The sequence below is a fragment of the Macaca nemestrina genome, chromosome 2 (assembly GCF_043159975.1).
Source record: "Macaca nemestrina isolate mMacNem1 chromosome 2, mMacNem.hap1, whole genome shotgun sequence".
Classification (NCBI taxonomy): Eukaryota; Metazoa; Chordata; class Mammalia; order Primates; family Cercopithecidae; genus Macaca; species Macaca nemestrina.
In genome coordinates, this window is record NC_092126.1 from 42,937,234 (window position 1) to 42,961,931 (window position 24,698).

A 24,698-nucleotide genomic window follows, 5' to 3' on the forward strand; every position below is an offset into this window, starting at 1 on the left:
TATCAATTTCACAGAATGGTTGTGAGGCTTAATGAGAAAATGCCCTTAGCATATAGCGTAGTTCCTGAGATGATACCTGGAATAAGGAAGACGCTCAGTAAACATGTCAGTAGGTGGAGGGCTATCAACAATATGGGCTTATCAGACACAACGTTGGGACAGCAAGCATTTGCTGCTAAATTTCAGGGATGAAGGGTCAGTGTGGATTGGAGCATCCCAGGAAGTGTCCTGGGGAAGGAATGTTGTGCTGTACAGCATGGGTCAGAAAATTTGCAAGGCAATTTGGCTGGTGCCAAGCATGGGGAAGTGACTAAGAAGGCAGGCTCACAGCACCTGGCATTCCCAGGAGCAATGGGGATGCCATGGCTGTATCAGCGGCTGCTCACAGGATTAGTCCTGGAGGCCACAGCCTGCCAAGGGACTGTAATGTTCAGGATGTCACAGGGAAGAGAGGTTTTTATTTCACTCAAGGGCTGCATTGATTTTCCAGTAGGTGAGCATGTGTTTTTTTTTTGCCTTCTGAAAATGTAAATTAATATAAGCTTTTGTGTTTGAATAAAAAAATGAGTGAAAAGTTGACCATAAATATTTTTGAGTATTTTGCAAAACTCACCTTAGTGAAGACACAGCTCAGGCATCACCACTTCCTTCCAGAAGTCTTCCAGGGTCCTTCAGGCTGGGATAGGGCGCCTTCCATTCTGTGGTATCTCCACCATCCAGACTTGTCACACAGAGTTCTGATTGCCTGTTTTTCCCATTGACTGTGAGCTTTTAGAGGGAAGAGATTGGCCAGCAGTTTGCAGAGCCTTGGACCTATAGCTCAATAAACATGGGAACTTAAAGAGCAGATGAGCATAGAAGCAAATCATCATCAGAGGGAGCAGAAAGCAGAAAATGTGCTGGGAGTCAGCAGAGCAGAGATCACCCCATTGGACAGATCAGGGTGGATTTCACAAAGCAGGCTGCATTTGTACTCTTCCCTGGAGATATCCTTGCACCACACCTTCTATGACTGTCAAAACTCTCTGTGAGGGAAGCCATACACGGACCTGAGCTGGGTGACATGTAAGAAAACAATTATCTTTAATTAAAAAGAAAAATTCCGGGACTGGGCGTGGTGGCTCATGCCTGTAATTCCAGCACTTAGGGAGGCCAAGGTAGGTGGATCACAAGGTCAGGAGTTCGAGAACAGCCTGACCAACATGATGAAACCCTGTCTCTACTGAAAATACAAAAATTAGCTGAGTGTGGTGGTGCACACCTGTCATCCCAGCTGCTCAGGAGGCTGAGGCAGGAGAATTGCTTGAACCCAGGAAGCGGATGTTGCAGTGAGCCGAGATCATGCCACTGCACTCCAGCCTGGCAACAGAGTTGGACTCTGTCAAAGAAAGAAAGAAAAATTCCAAACATACAGAACATACAGTACTAACTTTTATATTACCTTTTCAGACAGAGAAAAGGGGAAACATAATTGAAAATTAAAATGCACTGGGTACCAGTTACTCTGTGGCAACCACGTTCTGCATTGTGTCTCAGTCTGACAGCATGCCAGTGATATAGTTGGCATGACCCTCCATTTTACAGGTGAGGAAACCGAGGCAGACAGAAGAAAGCGGCCCTGGGCCACAGGGTTAGTATAAAGCAAAGCAAAGCCACAGAAGACTGGTCCAGTCTAGAAACTCAACTCAACCATGTAATCACTGTGAGTCTTGAGCAAGTCCCCTCTCTTGAACCTCAATCTGGAAAATGGAGACGAAATGAGATATTTTATGCTAAAGCTCCTAGTGAAGGGTCAGGAATGTAGGAAGTGACTAACAGATCTTCTTTTTTCTTAAATTGCCTGAAATATTACCAATTATATTCATTATAGTCCACGAATCTTCTAAAGTTGCAACAATGGTTACCTTCCAAGGGATATATGCATCAGATGGTTAAAGAATGTCTTGCCAGGAAGAAGGCAGAAAGATGAACTGACCCTGCATTTCTGAATGCAGCCTGTGGGCCAACAACATCAGAGCCACATCCACAGACACCCCCTCCAGACGTCTTTCCAATGGACATATGCCCATGCATTCATACTTGTTATTCCTCCATACCCAGATGCACAGATGTGGGGACAGACCCACGGAGGTCCTATGGGAGAGGTCGCCATGACCGAGAGTGCTCTGTCCTCCTCCCACCGCAGCAAAACAACTCTCCAGAAGTCCAGCTGTAGACGGAAAGCTGGACAAACCATCTTTGGAGCATAGTGGGCTGGTGTCTTAGTCACCACGTGTCCAACCTCCAGGAAGAACCAGGTGTGGTGCCAGGCACAGCCACCTGCTCCTCACAATCAGTACTGGCCTTGGCCAAGAATGAATGTGGCCTCCCACACACTCAGGTATATATTCTCAGTGTGCAGCAGACCCTGGCCAAAGACCTGAAGAGCATAAAGGAGAGCAGGATATGGTTAAGCACAGAGCCCCAGAATCTCCTGAGGCCTAGTCTCGGGGCTGAAGACAGAAGACTTCATGCACACTATCACTCTACCTCCCTCAAGTATGAGAATCCAGGTATCCCTGCCCCAGTCCATGGCCATGGGTTGAGAGGACTCCACCTTCAATTCCCAAGGACAGAATGAAAGCTCACCGGTCACTTCATGTAGCTGGACAGGGGGCAGGGGAGGGCTCAGCCAGGAGGGTACTGTCCAGTTGTGCAACTCTTCCCTCTCCTCCCAGCGTTCACAGAGCACCTGCTGTGCATTCCTCCTGCTGCTCTGCTCAGACATCATCTCTTCCAGTAAGCCCTTCCTTGCCTTAGGCTGGATTGGGTGTCCCAGGTATGACCCCTCTCATCCACAGCACATGATTTTTTATTATCGTTATCACTTTAGCACTTCCCCTGTCGAACCAAGATGGTCCCTTATGTGAGGGAGGCAAGCAGAGGCAGGAACACTAAGCCCAGGCAGAAAAGAAGCCGCCAGGAGAGAGCTGGGCAGAGACTCCACTATCTGTCTCATTTTGTGTCTTTCTCAACATGCCTCTAGAATGAGATTCAGAGACAGGGATAGTCCTATGCAGAGCATAGAGTATGGTTTGGATGCTATCATCTTCAGCATGGCCCAGGGTCACCAGTATTTTCTGGTCAGCTCCAATGCTGAGTTGACCAGCCTCGATGACTTTATGCTTAGGAAAAGTAATAAGTTTCTGGATTACATGTCAGTAATGCAGATGCTTTTATGGATTCTGACAGTCCATAGCGAGGGGTTAATGTAAAATGCCCTGGCAAGAACATCCCTCCCTGTTATAGCATGAGCCAAGCTGACACTGAGGGAGGCTACTCATGCCACATGGGAGTTAAGCTGTCTTTGATCCTCCATCAGAGCTGATGGCTGCTGAGTGCTTGCTGGGCAGGGTAGGACTCCCCAGCCTCTGTGTTAGAAGGTGGCCAACCAATGGGTCTCCTCAGCCTAGAATGCTGTGAATCCTGCCTCTCCAGTCTCTCAGAGTGTTAGGGAGACATGGCCAGGCACCCCCTCCATCTGTCCTTGGAAAAACTTTCTGGAAGCTTCCTGGCTTTGGGAAGCATTTAAAGCTCCCAGAGGTGGCTCTGGGCTGGGGTCAGCAGCTTGACAGGGCTCTGGTCCCGGTATGTGGCTAAACAGCTGGTGACCTTGGGAAAGACTCTGAACTGTCCTTTTGGGGGAATTTTTAATCTATAAAATTTTTCATCCATAAAATGCCTGAAAGACCTACCGCACTGTAGTATTAGTAATTTAAAGATCATTCCCTTAATGAATACTAAAGCACTTAGAAAAACATAAGGCATTATCAAAGGCAAGGTATCAGAAATGCCTTTCAGCCATGGAAATGCGATTAGAGACCATGACCCTTTCTTGGGTCATGTCTTGCATATTTGAATCTCTGCGCAGACCTAGAAGGGACCCAAGAGATTATTTTAGATTAATATTATTCTAGTTCTCAATGCTGGCAACTTATTAGCTGGGAGCTTTTTCAGAAGTATCAGTCCTTTACAAGCGCCCCCATATCATCACTCCAATCCCCCAACTCCTGTATTTTGATCCCATTAGTCTGGGGGTGAGATAACAACGTTTGTGTTTTTTTTTAATGCCCCAGATGATGACCTCTGGGAAGAGAGAGGCTGATTTGTAGGTAACAATGCAACAGGGATCAGGGAATGGCAGGAATTCCTGCATGGCTACACACCATGGATGTCATAGGTGGTGGGACAAATGGGAGAGCAGAGGCCACAGCTAAATCACCTCCGAGGCAGGACTGGCATCCAAACTCTCTTCCAACATTCAGACATCTACACCAAGAGCAAAGATCCTATCGTTCAAAGTGTCATCTCTCATCTGCCATCACCCAATGTCCCACCCATAACATCAGCCCCATGAACTATTGCCAGAAGCAGGAGATGGCAGTTTCTTTGCTGGCATTTGTAGAAAAAAAAAAAAAAAGCCTTTGGTTCTGCCTCCCACTTGAGACTCTGAATTCTTCAGAATAGGGGCTGCATCTCCTCATTTCTGCATCCATTGATAGAGGAAATAAAACAGAAAACATGTTCGGTGGGCGAGTGAGTGAGTGAATGAACAAAAACGTTGGAACTACTCAAGTGCAAGGCTTAAATTTAAACCATGTATGTCACATAATGAAGCCTTTTCTATGCTTAACTGGCTCTTCTGCTCTAAATTTTAATTGAGTCAGCATAAAAATAATTTTGATAGTTAGCCAGGGCTGCACTGATGCTAAACATTATGTGTACACACATTAAGAAAGGAGAAGGAAAAAGGAATGGGGCTTTTGATTCTCTGCCTAACTCACAATAAGCCATCTATGGTTGTAATTGTTTATAATAACTTAATGGCGTAATTACTCCTGTGCAGGCTGTCCAGAGCAGCAGCAACACAGAATGATCTCAAATACATTGAACACAATTTAAAATGAAGGCGGACCTCACCTCTTGTCAGTTGGGTAAGCTTAGTCACAATATTTTACCACTGACACTCACCAACCTCATCTTTAAGGGAAGATAATAATATCTACATTGCTGAATTATGAAGAGAGAAATTTAATGTAGTCATTTCCAATTATATCTTCTTGGCCAGAACTAGTCACTTGACGGCAACCTAAGTGCAAGGGAGGTTTGGAAATGTGCAGTGAAGGTCTACTAGCTCTTTATGGATAGCAGAAGCTCAGCAGATATAGATATAAATATAGATAGATGTAGATATAAATATATATACTTTATATATTTATATGTAATACACACACGTGTGTGTGTGTGTATGTGTGTGTGTGTATATATATATATATATATATATAGTTTCCTCATACAATTTCTCCCACTCCCACGCTGGGAACACATTTACAATTTAGGAATATGTACTGGTAAAACTACTACCCTGGAAGGCAAGTTACCCAAGTTTGAGAACTCATCTCTCCCTATAATTGTTTCTTTTTTCTCTCCTTTATTCCTTTATTCACTCATTAATCAATGGATATTTTTCAGGCTCTCCCATGTGTCAAGTAGCTGTATATGTGATTAAGGGTGGCCTCTGTTTTCATGGTGCTGACATCCTGGCAGGGAGGCTTAGGTGAGCATGGAGTAATAGACAATAAGTAGGTGAGAAAGTGATTCAATACACAGAAAAAAATCCATACAGTGAAAAGTGCTATACTAAAATAAAACTAGCTGATGTGACAGCCAGTACCTGAAGAAAAGGAGAAGCATTTGAGTGATCAAGAAAGGTCCCTCAAAGGATTTGTCATTTGAATAGAAACTCAGATGACTGAAAGAGTCATTCTTACACAGTCTTCATTACTGAGTAATGAGAACGTGCTGTGAAAACCAGAAGACGTCACTGCTGAGAAAGTGGGGCAGGGAGGTCAGCAAATCCTCTCCCTAAAGAAGAACAATACAAGTGAAAAAGCTCATCCAAACAACCATCTCAGGACTCTGGGAATTTATCAAAAGCAAATAATATACTGGGGGAATATTAGGAACAATTTTATGCCAATAAATTAAACAATTTTGATGAAATGGAAAAAAGTCTAAGGGAAAAAAACCCAAATAATTAAAACTAACTCAAAAAGAAATAGAAAATCAGAATAGACATCAATAAGCAGACAAATGGAATTACTAATCATTAAAATGTTCCCACAAAGAAAAACTCAGGCCCAGGTGACTTCACTGGTGAATTTTGTTACATACTTAAAGAAGAAGTAACGCCAGTCTTTTACCAACTCTTTCAGGAAATAGAGGAGGAAGAAACACTTGTCAGTTTTTTCCGTGTGGTCAATACTATTCTGTTATCAAAGTCAAACAAAAACATCACAAGAAAACTACAGAACAGTGTCTCTCATGAACGTGAATTCAGAATTTCTCAGTAAAATATTGACAAATCATACCCAGCAGCATAGAAAAAGTATTATACAACATGACCAAGTTGGATTCAGTCTAGAAACCAAATATTGGGTTAACATCCAATAATCAATGTAATACATCGTCGTCTTAGATTGAAAAAAATTAGACCAGAACCACATGGTCATCTGAATTGCCATAGAAAAAGGATGAGAAGAAATTTAAGACCTACTCAAACTAATAGAGAAACTTCTTCAGCCTCACAAAGAGCATCAACAAAAAAATGTACAGTTAATATCATGCTTAATGGTAGGTGATGGAAATCTCTCTCCATAAGATGGAGACAAGGTAAGGATATTCACTCTTCATACTTCTATTCAACACTAAACTACTGATTCTAGACATTGAAATAAAACCAACAAAAATATATTAAAGACATTTGGATTGGAAAGGAAGAAGTAAAAATGATCTTTATGCACAGAGAACATGAACCTGGATGTAGAAAATTCTACAGTCAAGAAAATTCTCTTAGAATGAATAAACAAGTTCAGCAAGATTGCAGTTACAATATCAATGTTAAAAAGCAGTTATATTAATATTTTTATGTTAGCAATGAACAATCTGAAAGTGAAATTTTAAAACTGACATTCAAAATAGCATCAAAAATAATAAATACTTGGGAATAAATTTAAGAAAAGAAGTACGACTCGTATACTGAAAACTACAAAAACATAGCTCAGAAAAAAGTAAGAAAGATCTAATAAGTGGATAAATAGTTCTGGTTCATGGTTTAAAAGCTTCAATATTATTATAATGGCAGTTCTCCACAAATTCGTTGGCAGATTAAACGTAATTCCTACCAAAATTCCAGTAGGCTTTTTTGCAGAAATTGATAAAATGATTTTGGAAATGCAAAGGATCCAGAATCTCCAGAACAATTTTGGAAAGGAAAAACAAAGTCGAAAGGCTTTGTGATTTTAAAACTTGCTATAAATTGACAGTAATCAGCACAGTGAGGTGTACTGGTATAAAACAGGAATATAGATCAATGGAACAAAAATAAGAGTCTACAAATAAACCCTTAAACTTCTGATCAAGTGACTTTCAACAGAGATGCCAAGTTAATGAAGAAAGGGCAGTCATTGCAGTAAATAGTGCTAGCATAATATATCCACAGCCAAAATGATGAATTTAGAACCTTACCTCACAACAGACACAAAGACTAAAAATGGATCATTAATTAACTTACATGTAAAACATAAAACAATAAAACCTGTAGACTAAAACACAGGAGAAAATCTTCATGACCTTGCGTTAGGCAATTAATTCTTAGATATGACATGAAAAGCATGACTCATAAAAACATTTATATAATGGAGTTAATCAAAATTTAAAACTTTTGTGCTTCAAAAGACATTAAGACCATTAAGAATATAAAAAGCAATAGACTTGGAGAAAGAAACTTACAAATCATATATCTATTAAGGACTTGAATGCAGAATACATAAATAACTCTTACAATTTAATAATAAGACAAAATCAACCCAATTTTTAAAATGGGAAAAATATTTGAGTAGACATTTCATTAAAGAAGATATAAGAATGATCAATAAGCACATGAAATGGTACTCAATCAATATCATTAGTCATTAGGGAAATGCAATTCAAAACCACAGTAAGCTGCCATTTCAGGCTTCCAAGAATGGATATATCATAATGATTTTAAGAAGACAATAACAAGTATTAACAAATGTGAAGAAACTATAACCTTTGTACATTTCTTGGTGGGGGTGGAAGAGTAAAATCATGCAACCACTTTAGGAAAACAGTTTGGCAGTTTCCTAAAAAGTTAAATATAAACTCACCATATGACCTAGAAATTTCATTCCTGGGTATCATCTAAGGATATGAAAAATACATGTCTACTTACAGACTTGTACATGAATATTAATGGAAGTATTATTTATAATAGCCCAAAAGTTAAGTCAACAAAAATGTCCATCAACTCTGGTGAGTGTATAAACAAAATATGGTATATCTATACAATGGAATATTATTCAACAATAAAAAGGAATAAATTACTAATAAACAGTATAATGTAAATGAATCTCAAAAACACTGTGCTAAATGAAAGAAGTTAATCACAGTAGACTACATATTGTGTGATTCCATTGGCATGAAATGTCCAGAAAGGGCAAACCTATATAGACAGAAAGCAAATCTGTCTCAGGCGGCTGCCTGGAACTAGGGGTGAGAGCCCCCCAACTGACTACAAATAGGCACAAGGGATCTTTTGGATGGAATAGAAATGTTCTAAAATTGGATTGCAGTGACAGTTACAGAACTCTGTAAATTTATATAATTGATTTATGCACTTACAATGGGTTAATTTTAAGGTATGTAAGTACTTCAATGAAATTGCTTTAAAAAATAGATTCTGATTCTCCAATGTCACTGATAGAATAGCAGAGTCTTGGGTCCTATGGCAGCTGAGAGTGGAAATGCCGGGCAGTCAGAGGGACCCAGGAGGCACTTAGGGTTCTGTCTTCATTGGCATTTCTCCCTGCCTCACATTCCACCCAAGCAGAGTTCCTTCCCAAAGAGGTGGGATGGTGGTGAAAATGTGAAGGACCTTATGCTAAGGACAATGGGCAACCATCCAAGAGTTTAAGATTGAGGGCAACAGGATCCAAGTTGGGTTTCACAAAGATCCTCTAGTTGCTTGGTGAGGGATGAATTGAGGAGGGGGAACCTGGGGGCTAGGAGACCAAGTGGGTCACTCTGGCAATGGCCAACTTAGAGAAATGAGGAGCAGCAGGAGGCAGGAAACCCCAACTGGGAGGCCTCCCTTGTTTCTCTCATTTGCAAACCAAGAGGTGATAAGCTACAAGATGCAGCACCACTCACAGTGCCTGGCATGTGGCCAGCACACACTCCCTGTGCATTTAATCATCAGTAGGTGTTACTCTAAGGTCCTTCATTGCTGTACTTTTTTCTAAGTCCTAATTCTAGACCTCAATGAGCATGTTTTCAAAGAGTCTTCCATCTTATCCACCCCCTTCCCAGAAGTCACTTCCAAGAAGTGGACAGAGTTATTTTTCGTGTGAAGCAGACAGTCATGGGTATTGGACACACTCACCCAGAGTTCCCTGGGAGGGCCTTCTGGAGGGGACCCTGGAGGTCTCAATGGTGCTGACCCTTCTCCTTGCCCTTAGTGCCCTCAAGCTGAGGGCCTGGGGCTTGATGAGTTCTGTCCTAGGGTATCAAAGGGCCCATCTCCATCCCCTTCTAACAACAGGAGTTTGAGAGAAGCCAACAATTACCACAGAAATTGCATGAAGTCCCTAGAATCTTACCTTTCTCTTTGCCTACCATTTGACCACCTTGAAACTTGTATGTGTGAGAACACTGCATATTTGAAGTTCTGTTCAAATGCAGCAGTGAGGAACAAGGGTACCTATGTCCAGGGCGCTAGGAGCAGGAGCTAAGGGTGGGGTAGGGAGTGAGCAGCTTACAATAGCAATTGGGGAAAAAAGAGCAAGAAAGTCTAGTCCCTGGGTTCTGGGAAAGGGCTTGGATAATGAGGCAGGGGGAGGGCCAGTATAGAAGCAGAGGCCCATCTTGGTAAGATTCTTTTTTTTTTTTTTTTTTTGTAGGGAATATCGCAAGTACATTGCCTATTTTATTTTATTTTTATTATTATTATTATAATACTTTAAGTTCTAGGGTACATGTGCACAACATGCAGGTTTGTTACATATGCATACATGTGCCGTGTTGGTATGCTGCACCCATTAACTCGTCATTTACATTAGGTATACCTCCTAATGCTATCCGTCCCCCCTTCCCCCTCCCCACAATAGGACCCGGTGTGTGATGTTCCCCTTCCTATGTCCAAGTGATCTCATTGTTCAATTCCCACCTATGAGAGAGAACATGCGGTGTTTGGTTATCTGTTCTTGTGATAATTTGCTGAGAATAATGGTTTCCAGCTGCATCCATGTCCCTACAAAAGACATGAACTCATCATTTTTTATGGCTGCATAGTATTCCATGGTGTATATGTGCCACGTTTTCTTAATCCAGTCTGTCACTGATGGACATTTGGGTTGATTCCAAGTCTTTGCTATTGTGAATAGTGCCTCAATAAATATACGTGTGCATGTGTCTTTATAGCAGCATGATTTATAATCCTTTGGGTATATCCCCAGTAATGGGATGGCTGGGTCAAATGGTATTTCTAGTTCTAGATCCTTGAGGAATGGCCACACTGTCTTCCACAATGGTTGAACTAGTTTACAGTCCCACCAACAGTGTAAAAGTGTTCTATTTCTCCACATCCCTTGGGAAGATTCTTGTTTCATATCATCACTTACCTTTGAGGAAAATGTGAATTACAGCCGAAGGGAAATTTATTCATTTGTTCATTCAGGAAATATTGATTGAGTGCCCACTGTTTTCCAGTCCTTGCAGTGGGCACTGGGCACCCATTAGAATCACAGTGGTGAATGAGAGAGACAAGTTCCTGTTCTTACAGAACGTAATGGTCCAATGCTGGGAGGCAGATAGAAAACTAGTAGTTTTAACATGGTGCAATGCTGGGGGAGCCCAGGCACTGAGGGATAACTGGAAGGAGATCTTAATCCAACGTGAAGACGCCTAGGGGCTGCCCCCTGAAGGAGGTGATGTGCCAGCAGAGACCTGAACAATGAGTGTGAGTTAGCAGGAAAACAGGGAAGAAAAGGGAGCATCCCAAACAGAGAACTGACCCTCAGCAAGGACTGGGCTAGGTAAAGCAAGGAAATTCCTGCTGGACTAATATTTCATGGAAGGAACTAATAAACTCATGTACAATTCATGAATAAATGCTGCCTCCAAAAATTGGTGGAAGCCTCAGAGTGTTTGGTGTGGACACAGAGGTGGGGGTGCTTGAGTTGCTGAGCCAGGGCAGCTTTGGGCCAAGCAGAGGTGGCATGCTAGGGGAAGATATTCCCATTTCAAAGGGATTTTTCAAGGAGACTTCCTACAGGGCTCAAAGCAAAGAATTCTTAGTATCTTCAAAATGCAATGTGACTTATGCAGAGTTTTAGAAATCAATCAACAAATAAACGGTCTTATTTGCACAGCCCTGTACCATTGAATAGTCCTTCCCACAGCCCAGGGAGGACAGCAAGGCTATTGTGATCATCAGGGAAACCAAGGCCCAGAGAGGTGAGGGGACTCAAGGCCACACAGATGGTAAATGGTGGTGCCAGAACCAAGACTTCAAAATCTGACCCCTGGGGTTAAGCATCCTCCCACCATTTCTTCATTTGCTCACTCAACACTAACCGAGGCCTACATACGTCAATCTGTATTTCGGGCTGGTGCTTTGGACATAGATGGGGCAGAGGGAGCTGCACATTTGAAACCAAAACATTTTTCTTTGCTTATGATTCACAAAGCTGCTGGGAAACATCTAGAGAGAAATCGAGGTACAACCCCACACCCTGAGCCCACATAGAGGGCCTCCCAAGGAGCTTGTATTCTTCCTCCTGGGGGACCACGCTCGAGGGCATCTCCTCACTGGCATTCTTAGAAAGGGAGCTGGCACTTGCTGGACCAGAAACCCTCTCGACGCACAGCTGCTTACCTACTAGCTTGCCAAGGACAAGCTGACACAGGAGGGAAACAAGCCACAGTGCCCTTGCCGTGACAGTCAGCCGTGCTCATCTGCTGGGTGTCAGAGAGGCACACGTGCACACTTTCCCTGATCGTACTGATCCCTAGGATGGATGGACAGTGTCCTTACCACCCCTCCCCTCCCAGAAACTGCTGGCTAGGATTCGTGCTGGAAAAACCTTGCTGTGTAAATGGAGACACTGTCTGGGGGTAGGGAGAAGGTGACGCTTAAGAGTATGGGCAGAAGCCCCAGCCTAGAGCAATCAGTCTGATTATTTGTCTCTCCTGGAACCAGTCATGAGACAGGAGACAGGATCTGTTCTGCCTTGAGAGAGCATTTAAGAAAGCAGGCATCAAATATTTAGAAACAAAAATATGTCAGTCTAAACCAAGACACTTAAAATGCATGGCAGCAGGTCAAACCCCCAGGCTGATTTCAGACAGAGGTGCCTGAGGAGGACCCCCTCATAGAGGGCCCTTGCATTGTCATTAGCTCATGCTTGCCTTCCCTCTCTCTTCCACCCCGGTGAGTTCCTGCCTTTCCTGGGTCTTCACCTCACTTAATTTGCCCTGCAATTCCCTCCACTCTCTGCACCAGCTCAGACACTGCCTCTTCCAAGCAAGAGCCCACAGAACCTCTCAGCTGAGAGTGATTGTTTATGTCTCTCTCAAAACTCCAGCCAAGGTTGTTCCTATTCGAAATTTGTCCTTGTACTCAGGACCTTTCTTATGTATTTGGATTTTTCCCTTGTAGCCTCAGGGACCAGCTGGTGACTGGGAAAGCTTGAAGAGCCAATGCCCTGGGCGTTGTGAATGACAAGGCTGCTCTTAGCAGCCAACTCAGGGTAGAACTAGCACCAAGCAGGGGCTCGGCAGCATCTGCAGGAAGGAAGGCCAAACCAAACTCAGGTCGACTTAGAAGGTGGGCTTGGTGTGGTAGTTAGTGTGGGCATGGTGATCAAGCACTTGGTGCTGGGCCCACCACCAGATTCCAGCCCTCCCACCCTATGCTGGATGATCCACAGGTACATGGAAGGGGTGCTTTAGACACCAGCAGAATAGGAGGATGCATAAAAAGGAGAAGAATTCAGCTACAGGGAAATGTATTTGGAACTGTAAAATTACGGAACTTAGAAGCTACACTTATCTTAGCCAAAAGACCGAGCAATGTGGTGGCTCATGCCTGTAATCCCAGCACTTTGGGAGGCCGAGGTGGACAGATCATGAGGTCAAGAGATCAACATCATCCTGGCCAATATGGTGTAACCCCATCTCTACTAAAAGTACAAAAATTAGCTGGGTGTGGTGGCGCATGCCTGTAGTCTCAGCTACTTGGGAGGCTGAGGCGGGAGAATTGCTTGAACTTGGGAGGCAGAGGTTGCAGTGAGCTGAGATTGTACCACTGCACTCCATCCTGGTGACAGAGTGACACTTTGTCTCAAAAAAAAAAAAAAAAATGGCTACAGGGAAATGTATTTGGAACTTGACTATTATGGAACTTAGAATCTATTTTATTTCCAGCACCTACCTGGGTTTTGTGTTCATGTCTTGAATTATTTGTTTCTATTTTGAACTGTGAAGGTTGTGGGGCTCCACAGCATTTTTAATACACGAGGTCCCTAATGTTCTTATTCCAGCCCTAGCTGTACCTCTTATTAAATCTGTAGCATTGGGCATGGTTGGGAACCTCTCTGAGCCTCAACTTCTTCATTTGTAAACTATATGGTAGTAGTTACCACACAGGGATGTTTGATTAAAGTAGGGAAGCCCAGTTTCAGTTCTCAGCTCAAGGCATGGAGCAAAGTGAGGGCTTGGTTAACACAGTTGTCACTGGAGCTATCCTGGCCCAGGAGGAAGCAGGAGTGGTCATGTTACATCACTGGAGAGAAGGAGGGAAGCAAACTTGTCTTCCAGACCCCAAAATCTAAACCAGGGAGAGTACTGGAAACTCCTAGGTGATTATTTTTTATTTATTACAGTGCATCTTTACTGAGCACCTAAAATGAGCCAGTCACTGGGCACTGGGAGTGCAGAGCAGGGATGCCTAAGTTAGCCTGAGGATGGCCATGGTCAAGAAGGTCTCCCAGATGAGGTGGCCTAGCTGTATTTTAAAGGACTAGTGGCAAGTTGTATGAATCTGTGTGTCCCCCCAGAGCACTCCACATGCTTTCCTCCATTGCTTGTGCCCTAAGCAGTTAGCACCATCAACAAGCTCCCTGCCTCTGGCTTCCAGTTGCTTAAGCCAGTGGAACTCAGCAAGAGCTCAGAGGAAGAAAAGGGAGTGATGCCAGGTTGTTCATTGCCCCGGAACCCTCCTGCCTAGCCATTACAGGCTGGATGTGCCCTTAACCAAGAGCTGGAAGTCCCGTTAGATGGCCCCATCATCACAGCCTCTGGCTTCAGGTCTCCAAAACCACTTCCTCATCCCCCACGCCAGGCCAAGGAGTGGTATCTGTGTCCCTGGTTCCTGCCTGATCCCCTGTGGTTTCTCTACACTCAAACCTCACCCTCATGAATAGGCCACTTATGCATCCTTCCTGTTTCCTCCTAGGACTCTGACTAGCACAGGTAGGGAATTACACAAAGAAAAAGAGGTAAAGAGGAGCCCACCACCTGTGCAACGACTGGTCAGGCCTTGAACCCTGAAAGGCCCTCTGCAGGGGTGGACCTTCGGGCTAGAGAAGTAAGCAAGGACTCTATGACTTTTTGTGTGAAGCCCTTTCCTTCCAGAGCACCCACAGCATACTATTCATTTTATGTGAACATTTCAGAAACATTTATATAGCATTATCATTCATGGATTTTCTTACAGTGTTCTGGGTAACCTTTAAAATGAAAGCAGTCTGGAAAGCAGTTAGAAAGGCAAGCAAAGCCTTCCTGTACTCTCCTGGTTAGCTTGCCTCCCTCACAGTGCATAATTTAGACATTTTAACTGACCGTTTTCTGGGACAGTGTGAGCTCTTTTAGGATGAGACTTGCCATCTTTTCTGGGTCACAGTGCCCACCTCAAGTAGAGGTTCAGTAGCTTGTTTTTAAATAAATAAATGAGTCTCTGGCTAGATTGTTGCTTTTCTGTTACCCAGCAACATCTAAGACCGATTGTTTAAATGAGGAAGAATAATTAGTAAATTCATCAGTTGGATTCCAGACACTTCAATTGGTGTAGCTTACAATTTAATTGTCCTGTGTAAAATTCATTAACAGTCATTACAAGTCAACAATGAGAAAATAAGAGATAGTTTTATGTCACAGGTTTTTATGAACTTCATACTTGCATTTCATTGCAGGCAACAGAGGAAGGCCAGCCACAGAGCGTTCTTGCCCCTAACATCACATATTAAACCTGGGATCAGCATAAACTAACTGTGATGATTTATCACAGAAGGTCTTGCATGGATGGATCCCTGTTTGGGCAATACATTTGCTATCCTCTGGACACAGAAACAGAATCTGATCAGTTGACATGTCTGATAATAATTTTTTTAAAAAGAAAAAAAAATGAAAATATGCCAATGTGGTCCTTTCAACTTCGGATTGGCCACATGAGTTGGAGCTAAAGATTAGCTGAGCCACTTTGGACCAAACATACTGCTCCTGTGGCCACAGCACACCTGTTGCCTTTCACTTAGACCTGCCTCACTCATTTGTTACCTAGCCTTGTATTACTCACCAGGAATTAAAACCTCTAATTGTAGACTGTGGAGAATCATGTCTATAGATGGACACACATGGCCCCACTATGGGTAGCACCATCCAATGCAGCCAGTGGGCTCCCTGCGAGTTGTTTCTGGGGATCATTTTATGTTATAGATGTGTACTGTTTATCAAAATATAAAAGCACACATTTATAATGAGGACTAATTAGTATTCCTTCCACTGGGTTGGCGGGGGGTCATGTCTTTAGAGTCGCCCCTTTAGGGCAAGTTAACTTTCATAGAAACACACTCCATTAGTCATGAGTGACAGGTGAGAGGATGTGTGAACAGGTTGTCTGACAGGGACTGGGTGGTCCAGAGCAGGGCCTCTGAACCCTGGGTTAGAATGCACAGCCTGGGCCTTCCCTAGAGTCTGCTTCAATTACTAACCATTGAGGCCTGCTGTCAGCATATGTCAAAGCACCTCCCATGCCCATGCCTTGATTCTCATGTCAGCCAAAGTGCAGAATCGCTGGTCCTAAGGAAGTCTTCTTAAGGTCAGTAGTCATGGGATTGAAGTACAGTCCAGGATGGAAAGCTTGGGGTCTCTGCATATACCACCAGACCAGAAACCCAAGTTGGCTTTGTGTTGTTCACCCTGGATTTTTCACACAACACAGTGTCTGGCATATGGTAGGTGCTCAGTATATATGTAGGAGAGGGAGGGAGAGAAGAAGGGAGGGAATTGTCATGGAAAGCCTATGACCTGATTAATAATGATCTGGCAGTTCTAGAATATGGTTGTTGTATCAGGTTTCAAGGAGGAAGAAGAGGACCCTAGCACAACTCCACTGGTCTGAGAGAACTTTATTTACTCTGCATGCCCTCACCCCAGGCAGTCTGGATTAGAGCTTAAGTGGGAAGTACACACAGCTGAAAAAAGAGAGCCTTTGGGCCTGCAGAAGAACAAATACACATTTCAAGGATGAGTTGCCTTCTGGGAGCTGAATAGCTTTTTCTGATGTGAAGCTCCCAGCAGTTGGGGGCATGCTGGATGCATAAGCACACTTTATTTCTTCCATAATAATCTAAGCACACACATGCCCCGCCCCAGCACCGGCCCCACCGACCCCTACCCTGGACAAGTCAGACACACGACACATACCTCCAGCAACTTGGCTGGGAGGGCATGGTGACTGCGGGCATCAAACACCCATCTGAAGGTCTGTGATTTCTATAGAGTTTGGTTCTCATAAAAATTTAAACACCTGCTAAGTGAAAACAACACCTTTTGCTGTCTTTCTGGCAAACATCTTCTGTAGAAATTTTTTCACTTCTCAGAGGTGACATATTTCACAGGCAATTCCCGTGGTACTGAAGCTGCTAACGGATAAAGGGAGCCAGGTGAGGCATGCCTTCCAGGAGTCCCAGCAGGTACCTCTGGAGGCAGGGATCTGAGAGGACTTTTGAAGTGAGGGGTTCAGGGCTGCATTTAGGCTGACCTTTGAAGGTAAGGGGTAGAGGCTGGATCTGGAAGACATGGACCTGCAAGTTTGTTGGAAAAAATCTACAGAACATGGAGAAAACCTACTCACTGGAACACAAGCATTTGGGGGTGGGCAGGGGGTGGGAAACAAGGAGCTGTCATAACCAAGGCCTGACCATGTTGTTACAGCAGCCCTCAGAGACTAATGCACACCCAACCCTGACCTTCATCAGGGCTGGCAGGTGGCTGCCCCGGAACCTTCCTGTAAATCAGCCCCTGAGGCCCTCCCCTCCAGTTGGCCACCTGTGCCTGGGCATGTTGGGTCTCAGCCCACACTCAGACCAGAGCCTCAATATCCATCGTCCCATGGAATCCTTCATCACAGAAAGACATAGAAGGAAACTAGATCCTTACTTTCAGCTGAGAGACTGCAAGTCAGGGAGGTTGTAGGACTTGCCAAGGACCACACATGTATTAATTTCATGGCATCTTTACCAAACCAGTTATGGTCCAATAACAGGCAGCACACGTTCAGAACATATGTGGTCTGGAAGCTTCACATTAGACTGTGGCACTTCTGATAAGTGGGCATGCTGTCTGAAACTAGCCCTAACCCTAGGAACATACCTACATTTCCCTTCCCAGGCAGAGTTGTTGTAATACGTTGATGTTTCATGATGGGCTGTGGGAGGCCAGAGAGACCAAGCCAGTTAACTACTGCGTGGCAACTGGGTTTGTACCTGGGGATAACTTCAAGGACCTAAGATGAAAGTGGAGGACCTTGGGTGGGGATATCCCAAACCTGAAAGATCCTAGAGCTGGGAGAGAGGAGCAGGAGCTTAGTCTACTGTTGTCCTGCCTGGAATCCCATACTTGAACACTCATGCCTTTCTCCCTGGCCACCATACTCCTCATAGTATCTGGGATGAAATTCTCACTCCTCAGTCTGCTTCCTCAGAGCATCTTGAGGTGGCCTCCTGATCCCTGTTGCTGGTCTCATCTATAGACACTTGTCTGAAGTTCCCCTTCTCTTTAATTGCACTGAGCTGCCTGCAATTCTCCCAAGCATAGCATGCTGTGCTCCCTGGCCTTTGCTCATGTTGTTTATTTTGCTAGAGCATCTTTTCCTACCTTCCTGGTTAGGTATTTCCTCTTTCTGGAGGCCATTCCTGAATACAGATGATGACTTGGGATGCGCAAAGTATCCCTTCTCTATTTCCAAAGCACTTTATTTGCTGACAATAACATGAAGCGATTTGGTGTTGCCAGCTGTGATGCACAAAATTTCCCTGAATCCTTGAGATTCTGGTCTCAAGGCAAGTAATGGTGAGGTGAATCTGAAGACAATCCTCAGAACACAGGCAATTCCATTAACATGGAGATGGCAAAATGGTGAGATGGCCATTTGACCAGCTATCTTAAGCATACCCTGTGAAGCACTAGTCCCATGTAATGCTCTATAAAAATGCAGTTCCAAGAAAGCATAGTAATGGGAACACTGGTTCTCTTGGAAATTCACAGTGCAAATGAGTATACTGAAGGTTCTGGCTCACACCTGTAATGTCAGCTTTTCAGGAGGCCAAAGTGGAAGGATGGTTTGAGGGCAGGAACTGGACAACATAGAGAAACCCCTTCTCTACAAAACATGTAAAAATTAGGCATGATGGCATGTGCCTGTAGTCCTAGCTACTCAGCAGGCTGAAGCAGGAGAAATCACTTGAGCCTGGCTGGGATTTAGAGACTGCAGTGAGCTGTGATTGAGCCATTGCACCAGCCTGGTGGACAGATTGAGACCCTGCCTCTAAAGTTAATAAATAAATAATTTTTAAAAACTAAAAAAGGCTCTGAAAAGTCTTGCAGTTAAGAAACCTGTTTTTAACTCGGTATTTTCTAAAGATATGTAGCTATGAAAGGAACTGTGACTGTGTATAACATTAAGAGAAAGCAGCTATGCCCTGGCAAATTCTGTCACAATTCTATTCCAACACTGATAATAGGAGAGATCATCACATTAAAACCCTGAGGACTATTGTTCTTATTCTTAGGAGAAGCTGAGATCAGCCATTAGAGAAAGATGGCCTCTTCCCCCTACTGCACCTTGAGTGACCACCAAGCATAAAAACATGCCCCATGTTAACAACTACATTTTCAACTGGAAAATGATCAGATTTCTGCCTTGCTGCACTCTCACAAAAGGTGCATTCTGAGTGCTGCTCTGTGATGTACTGTCTATTATATTGAGCAGGAAAATCAGAGACCAAAAGCCCAGAACAAATCTCTCTGTCCTCCCTTGATTCAGGCTGTGGGGCTGTCCGTCCAGAGTACAGAGACCGTCTTTAAGACAAAGAGCCCTCTAAGTGCAACAGGGCACTGACAATCAGTACTATTAGCTCGGGAGGGAGAAAGCTCTATTTTAGGGCAAAGGGACAATCACTCTAGCCTACATACACCATCATGTGTGAGGCTCTGACTGTTGGTAAGTCAGGAAATGCAATTGTCTCTTTGGAGAGCAAGGTGAAGTCTATCTTCCCAATCATCAGGAGGGGACAGGGTCAGAACAAGGAGACAGGGAGCTCTCCGCCATCACTGGAGGACTAAAATGGGCCATTAACACCTGCCAGGACTTTCTGATAGACTGGACATCTTGAGCACTCTCAGCACTCTTCCCTTCCTGACCATTCAGGCTCTAGACCTTCTCTCCATCTTCTCTGCAGGTCCCAGTTGCAGACCCTTGTCATTGAGCCTGGATGGCTTCCATCACCCCCTGACAGTCTTCCTGTCCCATGTTGTTCATTCTTTGTTCCCCTGCAGAAAGGGCCTCCTACAGTGTGGCATCCTTCCTACACTTTCAATGGCTGTCCTAACTTCAGCATATTCCACAAACTCCATCCCACTGGTGTTGACATCACAGACATTTAGGATCTGGTCCTGATTTACTGTTTAATTCTGTGACCTTAAATTCTGTGACAGAAGCCAGGTTGATCAGTCATCTGTTCTATGTCTCTGCTTAGGCCCTCTTCCCATCTCCTCCTCCTTTTTTTCTTCTTCCTTCTCCTCCTCCTCCTTCTTTTCCCCCTCCTGTCAGTCTGTCTAAACACTGTTGTCCTTTATAACCCAACTCAAGTTCCACATCCTGCCTGGTGTGTCTTCACAGAGTGATCTTTGATGGGACCCACTACTAATGGCTCTTGTGGTGTGTAGCCTTCCTCTTATGTTCTGTTAGTTAGTTTATTTAGGCTTTGTGTTTGGGTTTTTTTTTTTTTTCCCTAATGGCCCTCTGTACTGTAGGTCTGTTTACTATTTCATTAATCTCTATTCTTTAGGTATGTTTATTGAAAACACTAATAAAATTATTAAACCCCTACTGAAGTTACAAAGAAAATAATAAATTTCCTGTATAATTCATAACCAGAATGAAAAACGAAGACATGGAATATTAGATAATATGGTATTACAAATAACTTAGGACAATAGATGTGAAATTTTAATTTTTAGGAACAAATTTTAAAAATGGAACTTATCAAATTAATGCAAGAAGAAATAGAAAACCTAAATGATCCTGTAGCTCTTAAATAAATGAAATTAACAATTTTCATAAATAGATACCTGTTCTTTTTGAGCATACTGAGAGCTTCCTAATGGCTTTCACGTTAGTCTTACATAAATAATATATATCTCAATTTTGTCTGATTGCTATTATCAGCCGACCCTTTTTAGCACCCTGGTAAGGTTTGAGAGAAGGAAGGCAGCTGGTCATAGACAACTTTATCACTCCAATTATTTCCTCTGACTACACCAGCCCAGCTTAAAGCCTTTGCATTTTGCAGAATTTAAGACCGACACATTTCTTGGCCTTCTCCCTTCCTGTGCCCACCTAGGAGCCAATGTGGTAGCTCTGAGTCTTGATGCCTGGACTCTATAATGGTATGAATGGATGGGCACTGCTCTTTGTTGCTCACAAAATGTAGCTGAGGGGAGATGTAGCTGAGGGGAGATATAGCTGAGGGGAGATGTAGCTGAAGGGAAATGTAGCTGGACTCTATAATGGTATATATGTATGGGCACTGCTCTCTGTTGCTCACAAAATGTAGCTTAGGGGAAACGTAGTTGAGAAGACCAGATGATCTGACTCAGTTTTCACTGGAAATGTGAGTCATGTTTTCATTCTGGTACATTAAAGAAACTGGAATGAGGAAGAGACACACATTCAAAGAGAGAGTTCAGAGGGAAAGGATAAATGTCGTGCTTTGTGATCCCTGGAGATCTCCATTCAGAGGATGTTTGCTTGAGGAAGGGGACCCCTTACCATGGGATGACAACTGTGGGAAGCCTGTGCACCTGTGGTGACTGACATGCCTGGGAAGGCCATGACAGTTTTTATTCATGGGGACCCAGCCTTAAGCATATGCCTCATGACCAAATGAGCTCTGTCTTCTTTTCCATTTTGTTTTATTGCCTGATTACCCTAGTTTTATAGTTTGTAGATTATATTCTTTTAGTATTCACTTTGCTCTTTTGTTTCTTGCATTTTAATTGTTCTCATCTGACTTGTGCCTTAATGTCTCTCTTTTATCTCACTTTTACATTTACCCATGGCTTATATTTTATCTAGTCCTCTCATCACATTCAACTTTTATTTTGGGCCTTATTTTTATCTTGCTCATTTTTATTTTAGCCCTCTTATTTGCCTTATATGTTGTTTTAAATGATTTTGGCCTTGATTCATCATTTTGTTGATAGCTTACTATTCCTTTATTGTCTTTTTTTGCTCTTTAATTACAAAACAGAAAGTCTGGGGCAGAATCGTAAGGAAACCAGTTGTGAGGGTTTTAGAAACATCTTGGATGCCCAGAAACAGTAAACTACTTATGCTAACTCCATACAATAAAGACTCACTAGAAGAATGCAGAAAAATATCAAAGAATAAGTACAGTATAGGATGTTTGAGCCTCATTAGAAATGAAAAATTATCAACAACTATGACCTCCCTGTGTCACTCACTCTGGGGTCCCTCTCTGCTCTTCTGCTCCATGTGCTCTCTCCAAACAATTGAGGTCTGCTTTTCCAAGCCAACCTAACCATTGAATTCAAGTTTGCATGCCTTATAGTCCAGAATTCCCTACTATCTGTCTCTGTCACTGATAGCCAATTCCAAATGCAAAGGAGAGGGGATCAGAGTGAGCAGTTCAGCTTGGCTCAGTTTTCAACTTCTAACCTTCACCTCACCTCCATCAGCTGTAGATGACGGAGGGCAGTGAGAGGTACTCAAGGCTGCCCCTTCTAGGCTGCTGCAGGTAGGCTCCTAACCAAGGGTGATGACGGAGAGGGATGGAATGGAGTCCTGATGCTTTCTTCTTTCCAGATGATCTTGTGGCAGCATCACAGCCTCCTGCCAAAGATTCCCCTCCTTTCTGCATTTTTCCTCTATTTCTTCTCAGTTTAAAAATATTTAGTGGAATAATGCAGTAAACAAATGGCCAAAATTCTAACTCTTCCTTCTGATGGGTAAACCCTACATGGATTTAGCTTTTAAATGCTATTACAAAGTTGTTGCTGTTGTTTTTCACATCATGTTGCATAGAGTTCCTGTGAGGAGTTGTATCCTAAATCCCATGTCTTGTCTGATTGTACGATCACTTTTGGCAAGATTTGCCAACAGGAGAGCAGTATCAACATTTAATAGAAATAAACTACCATGTTATTTGTAGTATTCTCTTAACAATTCTTGGAAGGAAGCATAAGGAAAGGTCCATAGGCTGGGTTTATATTGTTCTTCTCTCAGTTTGTCTTGATGAGGTCTTAAAGCGAACAAGAGCCATGTCCCTGCCCTCTAAAGTTAAGGAAAGGAACATACTTTTGCTATGGGTACTCCCTTATTTTTTTCCCTGGCAGCAGATGCATGCTGGAATTGGCCAGAGATTAGAGGATTTCAGGTTAGTGTTTTACACACACACACACACACACACACACAGAGAGAGAGAGAGAGAGAGAGAAAGAGAGTGTTAGATGACATAAAATGATGTTTTGGTCAATAACAGACCACATATATGACAGTGGTCCCAAAAGATTATAATGGAGCTAAAAAATTCCTATTGCCTACTGATGTCATAGCCATTGTAGCTCATATCATTGCACATTACTCATGTGTTTGTGGTGATGCTGGTGTAAACAAACCTACTGCACTGCTAGTCATATAAAAGTATAGCACATGCAGAAGGTATAGGACATAATACTCGATAATGATAATAAATGGCTATATTACTGATTTATGTATTTACTTTTTATTGCTATTTCAGAGCACAGTCATTCTACTTACAAAATATGTTAACTGTAAAACAGCTCAGACAAGTCCTTCAGGAGGTATTCCAGAAGAAGGCATTGTTATCATAGGAGATGAGAGCTCCATGCATGTTACTGACCTTGAAGAACTTCCAGTGGGACAAGGTGGAAGACAATGATATTGATGATTCTGACCTTGTGTAGGCCTAGGCTAATGTGTGTGTTCATGTCTTAGTTTTTAACAAGAAGTTTAATAAATAAAAATAAATTGCAAAAATAGTAAAAAGCTTATAGAATAAAAATACTAATATAAAGAAAGAAAATATTTTTTACAGCTATACAATGTGTTTTAAGCTCAGTGTTACAAAACTCAAAAGGTTAAAAAATATTTAAAAGCTTATAAAGTCCAAAAGTTATTCAGCTAAGGTGAATTTATTATTCAAGAAAGAAAAATATTTTTAGAACGTTGAGTGTAGCCTAAATGTGTAGGGTTTATACAAAGTCCACAGTAGTGGGCAGCAGTGTCCCGGGGTTTCATATTCACTCACCACTCACCCAGAGTAACTTTCAGTCTTGCAGGCTCCATTCATGGTAAGTGCCCTGTACAGATTTACCACTTAAAAAAAATCTTTTACACCATATTTTTACTGAGCCTTTTCTATGTTTAGATATGTTTAGATATACACAGAGTTACCATTTTGTTATAATTTCTTTCCTACAGTATTCAATACAGTAATCTGCTGTACAGGTTTGTTGCCTATGAACAACAGGCTACAACACATAGCCTAGGAGTGTAGTAGGCTGTACCACCTAGATTTGTGTAAAAGTCCACTTTATGATATTTGCTCAACAATGAAATTATCTAATGACAAGTTTCTTAGAATGTATCCCTATCTGTTAAGTGATGCACGACTCTCTTAATGTATATAAATGACCAGATACTTCATCTAGCACCTACTCTGGATGACATAGAGTAGATGCTCAGTAAATATTTGATGAATAAACTGCAAAGCCATCTGGCTCTAATAGAGTAAGGGAACTAATATCTGAATATGTTTAATTATATTCCAGGCCCTTTACAAGCTTAAGCTGTATGAGGCCAAAGACCACAACCTTCTTAAATGAATAGAATTTTTCCATAGATCAATAGTGTTCTACTCACAGGAGGAAAGGTATAACTCAAAATGCAGTTAATTTAATGTGTGTATTTATAGTTGGTGCTATGATATCTGCCTGCCAGGGACCTGAGACCTAGGCTTAGTTGTTGGCACTAT

The 24,698-nt window shown here is 42.7% G+C and overlaps 1 protein-coding gene across 13 annotated transcripts in view; it reads left to right on the forward strand.

Moving 5' to 3' along the window:
- LOC105469966 (calsyntenin 2) overlaps positions 1-24,698 on the forward strand; it is a 643,989-nt gene that overhangs the window by 439,397 nt on the left and 179,894 nt on the right. For 9 of the 13 annotated variants that reach the window (XM_024789187.2, XM_071091017.1, XM_071091018.1 and 6 more), the window contains one exon: positions 23,442-23,589. The exons of the other annotated variants lie outside the window; for them this stretch is intronic. In XM_024789187.2, coding sequence (XP_024644955.1) covers positions 23,442-23,589 — 148 coding nt within the window. The remainder of the gene's footprint in view (positions 1-23,441; positions 23,590-24,698) is intronic. 13 annotated transcript variants of the gene reach the window in all.